General features: G+C 45.6%; 3 protein-coding genes across 4 annotated transcripts; 1 reads left to right on the top strand and 2 right to left on the bottom strand.

Moving 5' to 3' along the window:
- Positions 1 to 344: 344 nt before the first annotated feature.
- On the top strand, positions 345 to 8,875 carry atp5fa1 (ATP synthase F1 subunit alpha). Its single transcript, XM_052050682.1, has 11 exons — positions 345 to 506; positions 998 to 1,073; positions 1,267 to 1,436; positions 1,530 to 1,703; positions 1,793 to 1,959; positions 2,246 to 2,546; positions 2,731 to 2,955; positions 3,134 to 3,241; positions 3,326 to 3,470; positions 3,543 to 3,693; positions 8,656 to 8,875. The coding sequence occupies exons 1-11, from the start codon at positions 360 to 362 to the stop codon at positions 8,732 to 8,734; spliced, it is 1,743 nt and encodes a 580-aa protein (XP_051906642.1). The 5' UTR covers positions 345 to 359; the 3' UTR covers positions 8,735 to 8,875.
- Positions 8,010 to 12,959, bottom strand: hwa (huluwa). Of its 2 annotated transcripts, none has more exons than XM_052050842.1 (3): positions 12,088 to 12,959; positions 10,969 to 11,176; positions 8,010 to 8,303 (listed from the first exon to the last, which is right to left on the bottom strand). In XM_052050842.1, exons 1-3 carry the CDS (start codon positions 12,619 to 12,621, stop codon positions 8,113 to 8,115), a joined length of 933 nt encoding a protein of 310 aa, XP_051906802.1. In that variant the 5' UTR covers positions 12,622 to 12,959; the 3' UTR covers positions 8,010 to 8,112. The 2 variants fall into 2 exon arrangements, with proteins under 2 accessions (XP_051906802.1, XP_051906803.1); XM_052050843.1 differs by lacking the exon at positions 8,010 to 8,303 and adding an exon at positions 9,345 to 9,880.
- Positions 12,960 to 13,102: 143 nt separating this feature from the next.
- LOC127591029 (dnaJ homolog subfamily B member 5-like) lies at positions 13,103 to 17,317 on the bottom strand. The gene is made up of 4 exons (XM_052050799.1): positions 16,654 to 17,317; positions 15,523 to 15,784; positions 14,824 to 15,377; positions 13,103 to 13,954 (listed from the first exon to the last, which is right to left on the bottom strand). The coding sequence occupies exons 1-4, from the start codon at positions 16,759 to 16,761 to the stop codon at positions 13,721 to 13,723; spliced, it is 1,158 nt and encodes a 385-aa protein (XP_051906759.1). The 5' UTR covers positions 16,762 to 17,317; the 3' UTR covers positions 13,103 to 13,720.

Below are 17,317 nucleotides of genomic sequence, written 5' to 3'. Positions count from 1 at the left end.
TACACATATATATGTATATACACAGATTTATACACACATATATACAGTGTATATATATATATATATATATATATGTGTGTGTGTGTGTGTAAGTATACACACACACATAACTACATACATATATACACCTTTCCTTTGGGTACTACAATACTTTAAAAAAAATTGAATGCGGGGGGGGGGGCCACGCTGTCGTTTCAATATGTCGGAGCATCACTTTACGAAAATGTATTTTTACAAAATATTTCAAAATATCTACGGTGTATATAAAATACACTACTTTTCTGATATATATTACAAAATACATTTAAAAATAAACATTAAAACCATCACCCGCTTCACTTGTGAATAACTTCCGGGTTATGGTGACCTTTCTTCCCTTTGCCTGCTCTGTCTGCCAGCCTTCTCTCTCAGCTCAGGGAGCAGGACGGTCATCGCAAGACTCCAACATGCTGTCAGTACGCGTTGCAGCGGCTCTTGTCCGCGCCCTACCTCGCCGGGCCGGCTATGTAAGCACATCGCTCGTCAATTGATTTTGTTTTCCGCCTTGTTGTGGGAAAGGAGGCCTTTAGAAAGAGAAATCATGGCGGAATTGCGCTAGCTAGCATGCGGAGGACACCGGGCCTGTCACTTAGCCGATACTCCCGGTGCGCATCTGACAAGTGCCTTTAAAATATCCATTTATCTATTTAAGACGCATCGTTAATATTTGTGTTGCAGCGTGAATAAAATGGCAACGGGCACACTTTGGCTGTGTGTCAGTAGGCACTGAATATTTCACTGAAGGTCACGTTTGTCCAACTCTGCTCTGTTTGTCAGCCCACTCTGGCAAACGAATGCAACTCTTTCTCATAAAATATCCTGGCCCTCTTCTTCATGCGATAACTCACTTTTCGTTGCAGTTTGCTTGTCCTAATGGATGATGTGCATGTCAGTTATGCTAATTGGTTGATGAGAATGCAGAATCTTGCCTACACTAACTGTTTGTTGCGTTGTAAAGGTGTCCAAAAATGTTGCTGCAGCATGTGTGGGAGTCAAGAACCTCCACACCACCTGCCCATGGATGCAGAAAACAGGTAATTGTGGTAAAAACGAAACAAAAATATGTAATAATTGTTATGTGGACATTAACTGAAGGGAAAGTGTAATAAAATGTGCTTTTTGTCACTGTCAAATTATGTATTTATAAATGTATTTTATATTAATGTGCCCACTCTGATGTGATCATTGAATTTCAGACCTAGCGTTTATTCCTTCTTTATCAAAAAGGCACTGCTGAGGTTTCTTCCATCCTGGAACAGAAAATCATGGGAGCAGACATTAGTGCTGATTTGGAAGAGACCGGCCGCGTGTTGTCCATCGGTGATGGTATTGCCCGAGTCTACGGTCTCAGGAATGTGCAGGCTGAGGAGATGGTGGAGTTCTCATCCGGACTTAAGGTTGGCTCTTGCATGTGCTGCTTATTCTCTGTATGGGGGAAAAAAAACATTGTGTATAAAAGTCACGTAACCTTTTTTCCTGTTCATTCTCAGGGAATGTCTTTGAATTTGGAGCCCGACAATGTTGGTGTGGTGGTCTTCGGTAACGACAAACTAATCAAGGAGGGCGACATTGTCAAGAGGACGGGCGCCATTGTGGACGTGCCTGTTGGAGAGGAGCTGCTGGGCCGTGTTGTGGATGCCCTTGGAAATGCCATTGACGGAAAGGTGATTGAAGTTCTCAAGCCACAACCACAACGCCGCCGCACCGTCGTCAAGACTTTCCAGCTTAACTTTTGTTACCCGTTCTGTCTCAGGGACCCCTTGGCTCTCAGACTCGCAGGCGCGTGGGCCTGAAGGCTCCTGGCATCATCCCGCGGATTTCTGTGAGGGAGCCAATGCAGACTGGCATCAAAGCTGTGGACAGTCTGGTGCCCATTGGCCGCGGGCAGCGTGAGCTCATCATTGGCGACAGGCAGACCGGGTAAAAGGATTTAGCAGACACATTTAGTTTCCGCGCTGAATATTTGAACACAAACTGCGCATCGATGTATGTAGACAGGAAGTAAATGAATTTGATCCACTTTTACCATCTCCTTCTACATTTCGGCAGCCAACTGTATCCGTCCATCCCTTTTCTAATCCGCGTATCCTCACGAGCTTGGCGTGTCAGTTTGTGCTCGATTGATTCCCAGTGCTTTTAAAACCCAACAGAATGCTAATCTTTCGACGGAACCGGAGAACTTAAGTCTGTGAATGCCTTTCCCCAGCAAAACCGCCATCGCCATCGACACCATCATCAACCAAAAGCGCTTCAACGAGGGCACCGATGAGAAGAAGAAGCTTTACTGCATCTACGTGGCCATCGGCCAGAAGAGGTCCACCGTGGCCCAGCTGGTCAAGAGGCTGACGGACGCCGACGCCATGAAGTACACCATCGTGGTGTCGGCCACCGCCTCCGACGCCGCCCCCCTGCAATACTTGGCGCCGTACTCGGGCTGCTCCATGGGCGAGTACTTCCGGGACAACGGCAAGCACGCCCTCATTATCTACGACGATCTCTCCAAGCAGGTGAGGTTCTCTTAGTCGGCTGACCGTTTCAGCTGCTACTTCAACCTTCATCACAGCGGGCTGCTCAGAAATTGAGTTGTTTTGTGACATGGAAAAATCGAATCGAGAATAATGAATTGACTTGAGTTTTTACCGTATCGTGTTTCCCCGATTTTGACTCCACCCCTTTGTGTTGCTCCACCAGGCCGTGGCCTACCGTCAAATGTCCCTGCTGCTCCGTCGGCCCCCCGGCCGTGAGGCTTACCCGGGCGATGTGTTCTACCTGCATTCCCGCTTGCTGGAGAGGGCCGCCAAGATGAATGACAACTTTGGCGGCGGCTCCCTCACCGCCCTGCCCGTCATCGAGACGCAGGCCGGCGACGTGTCGGCCTACATTCCCACCAATGTCATCTCCATCACTGACGGACAGGTAACAACGAAACGCCATTCGCCTTTTGTTGTGTTTTTGCTAAATCTGAAATGGGAATTTCCGAAACTATGGGATAAATTATACTGTCAATCAAACTGATGCTGTTGGGAGGCTACACGATTGCTCCCCAAACAATGCTGCACACGTAACACTTGTCATTTCTGGATTCCTCCTTCAGATCTTCTTGGAGACGGAGCTGTTCTACAAGGGTATCCGTCCCGCCATCAACGTCGGTCTGTCGGTGTCGCGCGTCGGCTCAGCGGCCCAGACAAGGGCGATGAAGCAGGTCCGGTTGCGCTCGTCGGGTCTCTTCAGAAGCGCTCCACCAAAAGGAACCGACCCAATTCGTTGCATTTTTTTTTCCCTCCAGGTGGCCGGCACCATGAAGCTGGAGTTGGCCCAGTACCGCGAGGTGGCCGCCTTCGCCCAGTTCGGCTCCGACCTGGACGCGGCCACGCAGCAGCTGCTGAACCGCGGCGTGCGTCTGACAGAGCTCCTCAAGCAGGGCCAGTACTGTAAGTGGTGACCTGTCACGGTGCAAATACGGACCTTGGGATTTTGAGACACGGTCGCCCATCTTCCGGCAGCTCCAATGGCCATCGAAGAGCAGGTCACGGTCATCTACGCTGGCGTGAGGGGACACCTGGACAAAATGGAACCCAGCAAGATCACCAAGTTTGAGAAGGCCTTCCTGCAGCACATCCTGAGTCAGCACCAAGACCTGCTGGCTGCCATTAAGTAGGTTTGCTCCCCACCGTGACAAGCGTTGTGGTTGACAGGCTTCCTTCTGCCCTGATTAACCAAAGGAGCTCCTTTTCAAATCCCCACCTCAGGAACTTATCACCTGACTGAATCAAATATCATTTTGCAGTGTTTAAATTATAATTTAGTCTAATTTTTAACAATTGGACAATAGACACTTTAATGCCAACCACCACCAACAAAGTCACTGAGAAGACAACAGGTTAATGGAACACTTTTTCAGCGAAAAACGCCTTCGTTATACATAGTAATTTTTTGGTGGGGCAAAAAACGGCGTATACATGGTCGTTTTTTTCGTGCTAAAAACGCCTTACTATACTGTATTAAGGCGTTTTTAGCTCGAAAAAAACGACCATGTATAGTAAGGTGTTTTTTAGCTGAAGAAAAACGACCATGTACAGTAAGCCGTTTTTAGCCCCCCCAAAAAAGACCATGTATAGTAAGGCTTTTTTTTTTTAGCCGAAAAAAACGACTACGGTTAGTAAGGTATTTTTTTTGCCGAAAAATACGACCATGTATAGTAAGGCGTTTTTAGCCCGAAAAAAACCGACCATGTATAGTAAGGCATTTTTAGCCCCAAAAAACGACCATGTATAGGACGGCGTTTTTAGCTGAAAAAAACCGACCCAACGCCTTACTATACATGGTTGCTTTTTTCGGCTAAAAATCGCTTACTATACATGATCGTTTTTTTCCGGCCAAAAACGCCTTACTATACATGGTCGTTTTTTGCGACTAAAAACGTGCCTTACTATACATGGTAGTTTTTTGCGACTAAAAACGCCTTACTATACATGGTCGGGTTTTTTTTCGGCCAAAAACGCCTTACTATACATGGTCGTTTTTTGCGACTAAAAACGCCTTACTATACATGGTCGGGGTTTTTTTTCGGCCAAAAACGCCTTACTATACATGGTCGTTTTTTGCGACAAAAAACGCCTTACTATACATGGTCGTTTTTTTTTCCGGTCAAAAACGCCTTACTATACATGGTCGTTTTTTGCGACAAAAAAGCCTTACTATACATGGTCGTTTTTTTCGGCCAAAAACGCCTTACTATACATGGTCGTTTTTTTGCGACAAAAAACACCTTACTATACATGGTCGTTTTTTTCCGGCCAAAAACGCCTTACTATACATGGTCGTTTTTTTCGGCCAAAAATGCCTTGCTATACATGGTAGTTTTTTGCGACTAAAAACGCCTTACTATACATGGTCGGGTTTTTTTTCGGCCAAAAACGCCTTACTATACATGGTCGTTTTTTGCGACTAAAAACGCCTTACTATACATGGTCGGGTTTTTTTTCGGCCAAAAACGCCTTACTATACATGGTCGTTTTTTTCTCGGCCAAAAACGCCTTAATCTACATAATCGTTTTTTGCGACAAAAAACGCCTTACTATACATGGTCGTTTTCTTTTCGGTCAAAAACGCCTTACTATACATGGTCGTTTTTTTTCGGCCAAAAACGCCTTACTATACATGGTCGTTTTTTTCTCGGCCAAAAACGCCTTACTATACATGGTCGTTTTCTTTTCGGTCAAAAACGCCTTACTATACATGGTCGTTTTTTTTCGGCCAAAAACGCCTTACTATACATGGTCGTTTTTTTCTCGGCCAAAAACGCCTTACTATACATGGTCGTTTTTTTTCGACCAAAAACGCCTTACTATGCATGGTCGTTTTTTTCGGCCAAAAACGCCTTACTATACATGGTCGTTTTTTTTTCGGTCAAAAACGCCTTACTATACATGGTCGGTTTTTTCGGCTAAAAACGCCTTACATGGTCGTTTTTTGCGACAAAAAACGCCTTACTATACATGGTCGTTTTTTTCGGTCAAAAACGCCTTACTATACATGGTCGTTTTTTTTTCGGCCAAAAACGCCTTACTATACATGGTCGTTTTTTTCTCGGCCAAAAACGCCTTACTATACATGGTCGTTTTCTTTTCGGTCAAAAACGCCTTACTATACATGGTCGTTTTTTTTCGGCCAAAAACGCCTTACTATACATGGTCGTTTTTTTCTCGGCCAAAAACGCCTTACTATACATGGTCGTTTTTTTTCGACCAAAAACGCCTTACTATGCATGGTCGTTTTTTTCGGCCAAAAACGCCTTACTATACATGGTCGTTTTTTTTTCGGTCAAAAACGCCTTACTATACATGGTCGGTTTTTTCGGCTAAAAACGCCTTACATGGTCGTTTTTTGCGACAAAAAACGCCTTACTATACATGGTCGTTTTTTTCGGTCAAAAACGCCTTACTATACATGGTCGTTTTTTTCTCGGCCAAAAACGCCTTAATCTACATAATCGTTTTTTGCGACAAAAAACGCCTTACTATACATGGTCGTTTTCTTTTCGGTCAAAAACGCCTTACTATACATGGTCGTTTTTTTTCGGCCAAAAACGCCTTACTATACATGGTCGTTTTTTTCTCGGCCAAAAACGCCTTACTATACATGGTCGTTTTCTTTTCGGTCAAAAACGCCTTACTATACATGGTCGTTTTTTTTCGGCCAAAAACGCCTTACTATACATGGTCGTTTTTTTCTCGGCCAAAAACGCCTTACTATACATGGTCGTTTTTTTTCGACCAAAAACGCCTTACTATGCATGGTCGTTTTTTTCGGCCAAAAACGCCTTACTATACATGGTCGTTTTTTTTTCGGTCAAAAACGCCTTACTATACATGGTCGGTTTTTTCGGCTAAAAACGCCTTACATGGTCGTTTTTTGCGACAAAAAACGCCTTACTATACATGGTCGTTTTTTTCGGTCAAAAACGCCTTACTATACATGGTCGTTTTTTTTTCGGCCAAAAACGCCTTACTATACATGGTCGTTTTTTTCTCGGCCAAAAACGCCTTACTATACATGGTCGTTTTCTTTTCGGTCAAAAACGCCTTACTATACATGGTCGTTTTTTTTCGGCCAAAAACGCCTTACTATACATGGTCGTTTTTTTCTCGGCCAAAAACGCCTTACTATACATGGTCGTTTTTTTTCGACCAAAAACGCCTTACTATGCATGGTCGTTTTTTTCGGCCAAAAACGCCTTACTATACATGGTCGTTTTTTTTTCGGTCAAAAACGCCTTACTATACATGGTCGGTTTTTTCGGCTAAAAACGCCTTACATGGTCGTTTTTTGCGACAAAAAACGCCTTACTATACATGGTCGTTTTTTTCGGTCAAAAACGCCTTACTATACATGGTCGTTTTTTTTCGGCCAAAAACGCCTTACTATGCATGGTCATTTTCTTTTCGGTCAAAAACGCCTTACTATACATGGTCGTTTTTTTCTCGGCCAAAAACGCCTTACTATACATGGTCGTTTTTTCTCGGTCAAAAACGTCTTGCTATACATGGTCGTTTTTTCGGCTAAAAACGCCTTACTATATATACATGGTCGTTTTTTTCCGGCCAAAAACGCCTTACTATACATGGTCGTTTTTTCTCGGTCAAAAACGTCTTACTATACATGGTCGTTTTTTCGGCCAAAAACGCCTTACTATATATGGTCGTTTTTTTCGTCTAAAAACGCCTTACATGGTCGTTTTTTTCTCGGCCAAAAACGCCTTACTATACATGGTCGTTTTTTTTCCCGGCCAAAAACGCCTTACTATACATGGTCGTTTTTTGCGACTAAAAACGCCTTACTATACATGGTCGTTTTTTTCTCGGCCAAAAACGCCTTACTCTACATAATCGTTTTTTGCGACTAGAAACGCCTTACTATACATGGTCGTTTTTTTTCAGCTCAAAACACCTTTCTATACATGGTCGTTTTTTTCGGCCAAAAACACCTTACAATAAATGTTTTTTTTTTTCCGATTAAAAATGCCTTACTATACATGGTCTTTTTTTCAGCTCAAAACACCTTTCTATACATGGTTGTTTTTTTTGCGGCAAAAAATGCCTTACTATACGTGGTTGTTTTTTTTTTCAGCTCATAAAACCTTCGTACACATGGTCGGGTTTTTTTTGCGGCTAAAAACGCCTTACGATACATGGTCGTTTTTTTTCGGCAAAAAACGCCTTACTAGAATACATGGTCGTTTTTTTCAGCTCAAAACACCTTTCTATACATGGTCGTTTTTTTTCCGGCTAAAAATGCCTTACTATACGTGGTTGTTTTTTTTTCAGCTCATAAAACCTTCGTACACGTGGTCGTTTTTTTTTTTGCGACTAAACGCCTTACGATACATGGTCGGGTTTTTTTTGCGGCTAAAAACGCCTTACGATACATGGTCGTTTTTTTTCGGCAAAAAACGCCTTACTAGAATACATGGTTGTTTTTTTCAGCTTAAAACGCCTTACTATACATGGTCGTTTTTTCGGCTAAAAACGCCTTACTAAACATTGTCGTTTTTTTCCGGCTAAAAACGCCTTACTATAAATGGTCGTTTTTTTCGTCCCATAACGCCTTACTAAACATGGTACAGCATGGTACAACATGCGCAGCCGTTGTGTGTTCGTGTGCGTCCGCTGCCACTCCAAACACCAATTCGAGTCTCCCAGCGGCGAGTGGCCATCTCCCATATCTGGATATCAGCTGCTGATCCGCCCGCCTCCGTCTGTTTTCTGATGAAATACAACATCCCCACACCCAAAAAGACGAGACTCCCCAATGTCAGGAATGTGAAAGCCAAATTCCACATGATCCAGGCGGCAAAATAAACTCCTCGAATGACTGCGCGGACGCGAGGACGTTTTCTGCCTTGCGACAGATCGCGGCGCAGACGTAGTTTGTCAGACACGGGATCAGGGAAGGATTGCATTCATTTACACTTGTTTTCAATTTTTTTTTTTTTTGCAGAGTCGCCATTTTAGGAACAATATTAGCCCCCCTGAAAAAATAAATGCTGCAAAGTTGTACAATTCTTCCTTTCCAAAGACAATAACGCTCCTTACTTGTGACCTTTCTTTCTCGCAGGGCTGACGGCCAAATTTCCGAGGCCTCGGATGCCAAACTCAAGCAAGTTGTGCTCAACTTCCTCTCCAGCTTTGAGTAACCTATGGCGACACATTCTCCCCTTTTGACGTTGCGCGTTTTGAGATGTGCTCTATGTCTGCTTGTCGCTCACGGTCAGCTGTGCTTTCTACGAACACTTGATCTCTACTGTACAGTCAAGACAATAAAGTATTCCAACCAATGCACGGCCTGATTATTCCGACCGCTTCTAAGCATGCAAATCGTTCAATCGGAAGGTGTAAACAACTCGTCTTGTAGCCTTTTACGATGAAATATTTCATAGGTCACACATGATCTAATTGTCTGTTCATTTTCAATATTTTAAGCATTATTAGCCTGCAATTGCAATTTTACTGATTCTCCTGATCCACTCCTGCAAAAGTTCAACTTGTCTTTTCTTAGTTGCGCAAAACAAAACAAGTGGTACAGTTACAGTCAGGTGAGTTCAATTTGAAGTACAGCAAAATCTTTTCGAAACATTTTCAAACATTTTGGGTGCCATGCAAACGCATCTAAGCCCAATGTGAATGTTTTCGCTGCACTAAGTTACTGTAGCTTACAATATTAAATATGTTTCAACCTCATTTTTATCAACTATGGCCACCTGAAGTTTGTCAATCTGGTGATATTTTTAAAGCAGTACTGGGTATAACATGTTTTCAAAGTAGCAAGAAATGACATCTTTATTCACACTACAGACTGCATTTTTTTTTTAATCAACATTTATTGGTGAATCAAACAATATCGGTAAACATGGTGCAATTGTGAGCGAATGTGGCAGAATTTAAAGACGTGACACGCGTCGAGTGAACATAATCATCTTTTCTACGGTGCAAGTTAAATATACATTAGAATAAATTCAGTTTCGGTGCGTTCAAAAAGCCTATTTGCAAAAAGAAAAGATAAATCCATGTGAGAAGTGAGACAAACAAACCTACAAAAATCGCCACAGTTTTAAATAGAATTCCAAAAATAAATAAGCAATAAATAGACACTTAAAAATCAGACAAGACTTATGTTTACACCCAGTACTGCTTGGTGTGCATGGCAGGCCGGTGATGTTTGTGTTTGGGCACGTGGTTCTGGTTGACGTAACACGGGTCGTAATAGTCCCACTCCAATGCTGACGCCAGCACGCCGTTGGACAAGCCGTCGCTGTCCGCCGATAAAATCCGCAAGGACACACCTTGAACACAATTTGGCAACTTGAGCATGTTCTCACACAGCTTGAACGCAACACGCGCTGTTCTACAGGTTCGCCGTTCGGTCAACGCCCCATAAAATGGTGCCGGATGTTTTTTTTGGGGGGGGAGGGCATTTTTTTGCATCAAGAGTAACGCAAATAGAATTTCGACATGCACTGGCTGGGTCTGATATTTAATCCTCAACTTAGAAAAGTTCCTCGCATCTGTCCAAAGTTAAGGCGTCATTAGTGCTGGGGCCCTTTAAAATGCATTTTCAGCTGATATACATGCTACTAAATTTTATATTTGTTTTTATTTTTATTTTGGAGAAGAGCCAACCCCCGTTTTTGTGGAAATCTGCTTTTTATTTTATTTTATGAAGAATTTTGGGGGGGTTCAAATGTCCCCCCCCCTCCCCGTTTAGCTTAATACTAACTAACGAAGAATTCAGAATGCGATAGATGGGCTAACCAATAGAATCGATGTTGCTGGGTAAACCTTCAGGCAACAAATATTTGAATGGAAAAGGTGGAGCAACACATGCAGGCAGAATATTCTAAACAGCAAGTCAAATCAAAATATTTCCAATAAAGCACGCTACGCACTTCCACTAGAGTCGAAGCAAGGCATTCTGATCCATTTTCCCTTTGTGGAATGTGAATTGAGCAGCTAAGGCCTCCCATTTTTATCCATCTCAGGGGGCGTCCATTTTGCCACTTGCTTTCGAGTGAAAATGAAACCACAGTGCGGGCCTCAAGAACAACCAACCAAGGCTCGCATGCTTTCTGGATTCGGTTATGTAACGTTCACAAGCTGAGCACTTAGGAACTGTCATGTCATTTTCAGTCGACATCAACCGACCGCACCCCCCCCCCCCCCCCAGATGGATAAAAATTAAGTGGATTTTGCTGCTTAATTCATATTCCCAGAAACACAATATTAACTAAAATACAATGTTTACACTAGTCGTGCTACATAATATATTTTATTGTCAACAACATTTTTGATTTGCCCTCCCATGTAAACAACACTCACAGGCATTTAGAGGATTGTTTTCGCGAAAAGAAGCTCCTGTGTGGTGACAACATACCTGCACTGGCACCAAAGTCGCTGTCCAGTCCGAAGCTGAGCGCCGACGTGTTGGGGCAGGAGCCCTCCGATAGCGGGTGGGTGTAGGACGGGCACTCCACATGGGTTTGGTCCAACGGGTGGAGCTCGCCCGGGCTCAGCTCGGTCAGCATCCCGTACGTGCTACACCGACGGATGCCGGCCTCACATTCCGCTTCTTTGTAAACGCACTAAATAGGAGAGGTTGAGATTCAGCATTCAAAGACAAGTGGTGAAGATGAACGAAACAGAAAATAAAAGTCGATAGAAGAGCCTGTGAGTTTGTAAAAAGGAATCAGTGCCGACCTTAGTCGAAATCTGACGCGGCGACATGGGACGCACTTTGGCAGCGTCTTCAATGCAACAAACGTCACTGTCGTAGCTCTCACGTGTGTCGTTTTAAAGTTTTTCTCCTGGCACTTCCGATTCCCATTTGCCAATTGCCAATGAAAAAAGACTTTGAGTGAGGATAATCTTTTTTTTTAAGTTAGAGGGCAACACTTGTGATCGCAAACTGCAATTGTAGACTGCTGACTGCTAATGGCTAACAACTTCCGGTGATACAGGTCACGCGCCGCCGGAGGTTAAAGGTGACCTGCTTTGTTATATTATTTTATTTTTGTCAAGTCAAGTCAACAGTATTTATAGAGCACTTTCAAACAGCCATCGCTGCATACAAAGTGCTGTACATACGTTACACGTTATACGTTTGTAATACGTTATACTTTCTTGTGAAAATATAACTAAGAGACCGCGTAGGGTGCAATGCGCACTAACACAAAAACATATTACATATAATACAGACATACATCTTTTTTTTAATATCCATTTCCCTCGGGACCCCGCGGCGAACCACTTGGGACCACTTCGCGGGCTACCGGACGATCGCACCCCTAGAGTTTATGGTTTCGTCGCAGTTTCCTAAAAAGTGTTATGATGTTGGACTAACATTTCGTTAAAATGCATTTTACCTGCACGGCCAGGAGCTCAGTGCCTTGAAACCTCTGAAACCAGAATTGCACCCGTCCTCCCCAAATTTGAGAACCGCTGCTTTAATGGAATAATAGTCAGACTTTTGTTCTCCGGCGGAGCCTGTACTAACCGTGGGAGAGTTTGGCGGCACGAGGTTGCCTCTGTCGTCGGCCTCCGACTCGCTGGATTGAAGCAACACCGGCGCGCTGTGACACCACTCAGCCACGCTGGGTCTCGCCAACCGAGAGGACGCCCCCGCCGCCCGGATACTGCTGGACACCCTCAAGGACCCCCTCGGGAGCCAGATCCCGTGCTCCTTCCCGGACGAAGACGCCCTGGAGGAAGTGACCGGGGGCTGGGGCAGGACAGGCTCGGACAGCGACATGTACGGCCTCCGGGTGGAGAATCCCTCCGCGTCGGGCGTCGTCCGGGCCCGCTGCAGCATGGACTCCAGCAGCAGGATCTCGTCCGCGTCCTCCCGGTTCTGCGGCCGCGGCCTCGCCTTGAATAGGACTATCAATTTGTAGCCCAGGAAGAGACAGTTGAGTAGGAGCAGCACGACCACGGCGGGGATGAGCAGCAGAACCACCAGAGTGAGGCTGGCCACAGGGTAACTCTCGCTTAAATTGGAGCTGAGTGGGGTATTCTGTCCTGGGTGCGACATTTCATCCCAAAGGACATGAAAAGAAACCCCAACCGCTGTCGATTGAGGCTATCCACGTTGGGTGTGTGTGTGTGTGTGTGCCCGTGCGTGGTTTGTCGTGTCAATGAAACGCTTTGTGTTTATTGTGCATCTTTCCCGCAAAAGTGAGACTCGTTGGCATATGTGAAACGTAAGATCGCACCACTCGAATTTGCACTCGTGTTCGCCACAGACGAAACATTACAGAGCGGCAGCTGCGGGCAATTATGTTCAGTGACGCACGTTGCTGTTGCGCAAAATGTCCACAAGGGGGCGCATGTGGACATGATTCCTCCAAACTTTACACTCAGCGGTTCCGACTGTCGTTTGGTTGCCAGATCATTTCATGATCGACTCAATTTGTGTCGGTTGATTTTCCGACACTTTTCCTACAATATGTATCGAAAAAAATGTTATTTTCATCTTTATACATCAATAATCTCAGCAAACATGACAAGAGGGGTCAAGTTTTGCATTCTGTTTAATTCATTTCATGCTGCCAGGTCCTCCTCACACACTCTATATCGACAACCTTTCAATTCAATAGAACAATTGACACATGAATCTCTGTTAGAGACAACGGTTGCGTTTGTTTGCACACAAAGGAGATCTTTGCACACAAGTACACAGTAAGAAAATCAATGCAAAAGTCCCATATGAGCACCATATATAACTATAGTCAACTAGTTCACCCCCCATCCCCCGCCCATTCCTACAACCCTTTATTAAGTCTGTACAGACTCAAATACCATACTGCGGTCATAACAGTACATGTGATAAGAATAAGCTTTTCATCGGAGAGAAAGGCGAAATGGGGACGTCCTCAGATACCGAAGAGCACTTTCGTCAGGTTTTATGGCGCCCTCCAGCACGGAACACGACGAGGGGTTGTGATTGGTCGTATAGCACCACGGATTGGAAAAGGCTAGCCACTGGATAGCTCAAGAGCGGCGCTGAAGTTTGATGATCGGTAACCCGAGAAGTTTGTGTATTAAAACGAGATGTCGAATACCACACGAGTGTTTAACACCCCTTTCCACGGGAGGCGGGTTAGTCCGCTAAATTGTGCCGCTGAAGTAGGCTAGCACTGGCCCAAGCTGTGCTTGATGATTTCCCGCGACTGCGGTGGGATTCTGTCGGGGAAGAGCACCTGGAACTCCACCACCAGGTCGCCCCGCCGCGATGGGCTGCGGGCGACGGGCAGGCCCTCGCCGCGGAGGCGCCGCACGGCACCGGGCCGGATCACGTCGCTGCATGGCAGGGGCATGAGGCGGTTGTCCAGCGTGGGAACATTGACCGTGCAGCCGCAAAGCGCCTGGAAGAGGACGAAAGGAGAACGTCAAGATGCATCAAAGACCGAACTACCGAATAACCAAAACTTACAAAATGCGGTTTGTCAGTTGCTCATCTTAGACATTTGGAAATTGGAGCTAGTTGTTGCAAAGGTGTCACCTTGCATAAGCAATAATGTGTCAGTCGTACAAAAAAGCCAGTTACGCAAGGAAGTAGCTCACTAGGCCTGTCTCTGCGGCGACTGCTGCCCTGCTAATCTGCCAAGCGTGGGCGCGTATGAAGAGAGTGAAAAAAAACGCCGCCTCCTCTTCCTGAGCAGCATCACAAAGAGCGGCAAGCTAAATTTAGCTCTGAGATTCGGCGGGGGCGAGTGAACGAGCTGCCATTCTTTGCCGATGCTTCCCGTGTCTGATTGAAGTCTTTTCACTCATTGAGCGATTGCATAAACGGGAGGAAGTGTCGCGTGGGCGTCGTCGCGAGGTTTTGTAACACATAATTGAGGCCACGGGGGATCCGTTCCAGAAGGCTGTTCGAAAACCGAAACCATGCCCTCTCTTTAATAAAATTAATCGTCCTCTTAAAATGTAACACTACACGAAAAAGCGTCACTTCCTCGTGTAAGGAAGCCGAGAGGAGTCAAGTGGCGCATTCAAGTGCGCTCAGTTTGCTCCCGTTTTTTCGGTCATAATCATGAAAAACTCAAAATTTGAAAATGGGGTCGAAAACTGATTTGGTTGAAAACAGAGACGTTCTAAAACCGAGGTTTGACGGTATTAGTATTTATTATTTTGTGTCAATGTGTTAAATCCACCGGAAGCGTAAGCTGCTGCAGCACCGAGGTGCTTAAAGCGGCTCCGTTGCTAATAGTAGCGCGCCAGAACGTCATCTCACCTCTTTGAGGGTGATGCTGGTCGTGTAGATGAGATTGGAGCCGTCTCGCCTGTACTGCGGGTGCTCGGCGTCTCTGAGGATGAAAGTGACGTCGGCCGGCGTGCTGTCGGGCATCTCGTCGCCCTCCCGGGGGAAGGTGATCTTGGTGCCGGCTTTCCAGCCTTTCTTCACCACCACGTTCAGCACTTTGTCCTCGGTCCACACGCTGCGGCCGTCCGGTCCGAGGCGGCTGCGGGTGATCTTGACGTGCTTGGTGCAGCCGTGCATCACGTCCTCCAGGCTGACCGGCAGCTCGCGCACCAGCGCTTTGCCCCGCGGCCGCCGCCCGCCCCGCCTCAGGCCGCCGCCCTCCTGGCCGGAGTAACCGCCCACGTGGCTGAAGGGGAAGCGGCGGAAGGGGTTGAAGAGGTCGTCGTCGTCGCCGTCGTGACCGAAGAAGATGTCGAAGTGGTCGGAGCCGTGGAAGAAGGAGGAGAAGGTGGCGTGCGGGTCGGTGGGGAAATGTTTGCGGAAGGCGTTGGTCTGGCCCGCCGTTGACGCGCCGCTCTTGAGACCTGCGTGGACGGACGGGCAGAGAATTAGATTGATGTTGGCTTTACCGTTCAGTTTTTCATTTCTAATTGTGAAGAGTTGCATTGGGGATCGAAGAGCAAAGTTCTTCCGATTGGTCACCAGAGAATTTCATGAATTGACGCTCACCTTCCTCTCCAAACTGGTCATAGATGTTCCTCTTCTCTGTATCGGTCAGGACCTCGTAGGCCTCGGCGATTTCCTTGAAGCGGTCCTCGGCGTCCGCGTCGCTATTCTTGTCCGGGTGGTACTTGAGCGCCAACTTGCGGTAGGCCTTCTTGATCTCGTCCTCGTTGGAGTCCGGCTCCACGCCCAAAACCTTGTAGAAGTCCTTTCCGGCACTGGGCTTGATGGACAGGCAGGCGGCGTCCGGCTCTGACTTGGTGCCTTCCTGCAAGGAGGGACGAGGGGGGTTTGACATATTACCTACTGCTCATATGTGGTCATTTAAAAGTGCTATCACTCGGTTCTTCATCCCTGCTGCAGCTTGTGTCTGTTTTTTCTTTTCTGTCTGCTATGAATTTTAAAGGCTTGTGCAGAGCGGTATGCTCGGGATGGGTGGAGGATGTGGTGGTGGGGTGGGGGGGTTGCAGACTTCCCTGACAACGGAGCTACTCTACAGCTATTGGATGAATTCTACTCATGCATTGAGATCACGTCGACCGAGCATTCATATCTTCTTTTCTTTGAACGACATGACACAATGGACCTTATTTTGTGACTGATGAGTAGCTCTCCATATCTGAACAGTTGGCATTCATTATTTAACAATGTCCAGCAAGAAGTATCCAAAACGATGGGTCAAGGGTCAATTTCCCCAATATTATCTCAGTTCTTTAATTCAAATATTTACATAAGCATTTTCATATATTCATAACACATTCTATGTATTCATGCATTATTTTTTTCTTACTTAGTTATAATTCTTAGACACGAGTTTTTATGCATGCAGTAATAAACACGCCACCATTTTTAAGCATATATTAATACTTTTTTAAAGTATCGATTTTCAAAATTAAATTGACATTCAAAATACACATTTGTATGTATGATTTTTTTTCTGGGCCGTTAAAAGGTCCAATTTTTAGATCAAAATGTATTTATAATGGCAGTGATATATTATTCAAGCATACCCATCATATGACAAAAATGTTGTTTTTTTTAACATAAAATGACATTTTTAGAACAAACCAACGAAGCGACAGCAAATTCCGTGTGTTTCATTTCAGTAAGAAAAAAAAAACACCATGTCCTACTTACCGAAGATGAAGCCGACCCCGAGCTGTCTCCCCTGTGCATCACCCGAACTTTGCACCTGACGTTGCCATTTTTGTGCTTGACTCCAAACTGTGTCCAGATGAGAACCATGACGGAGCCGCTCAAGTCGAGTGAGAGTCGCTGGGCTTTAGACGCTGTCGCTGTCCACTCGTGAGTGGTGCTGAAAACGCTCCGGTTGTGCGTTGACTTTGGTGCTTGCTGTCTTTCGACTGCTAAATAGCGACTCGGCTTCGGCTCCCTTTTCTACTCCACGCTCGACCAGCCCACGCAGCGTGACAAGAGCTTCCCCGCTCTTGGCCCGTCCCACAGCGGAGAGGGATGCCGCGGAGTGGCGGCCGATTGGTTTGCCGCTCGCGGATGTTGCAGCCCTCTCGCTCCTTGTGGAGCATCGCTTCCGGAGCTCCAACAGGCACACGGGGAGGAAGAAGGCGAGTCACGACTCACAACACACAGTCCAGTTTTTTTTTTTTTTTTTTTTTAGGGGCCAGACAGAATAATCACACAAGTCTAGACAGACACCTGCACCACCAGGACATGTCCTCAAATAGCTTCACGGAGACACATTAGTACATTCCAAAAATGAATATTGGACGGATACGATAAATAGAGAAATAGCTAGCTAGCTAAGTAGCTAGATCATGTTTAT

This window comes from Hippocampus zosterae, chromosome 18 (assembly GCF_025434085.1).
Source record: "Hippocampus zosterae strain Florida chromosome 18, ASM2543408v3, whole genome shotgun sequence".
NCBI classification, from domain to species: Eukaryota; Metazoa; Chordata; class Actinopteri; order Syngnathiformes; family Syngnathidae; genus Hippocampus; species Hippocampus zosterae.
Note: the sequence above shows the minus strand (reverse complement) of the source record. Positions and strands in the feature narration are given on the sequence as shown.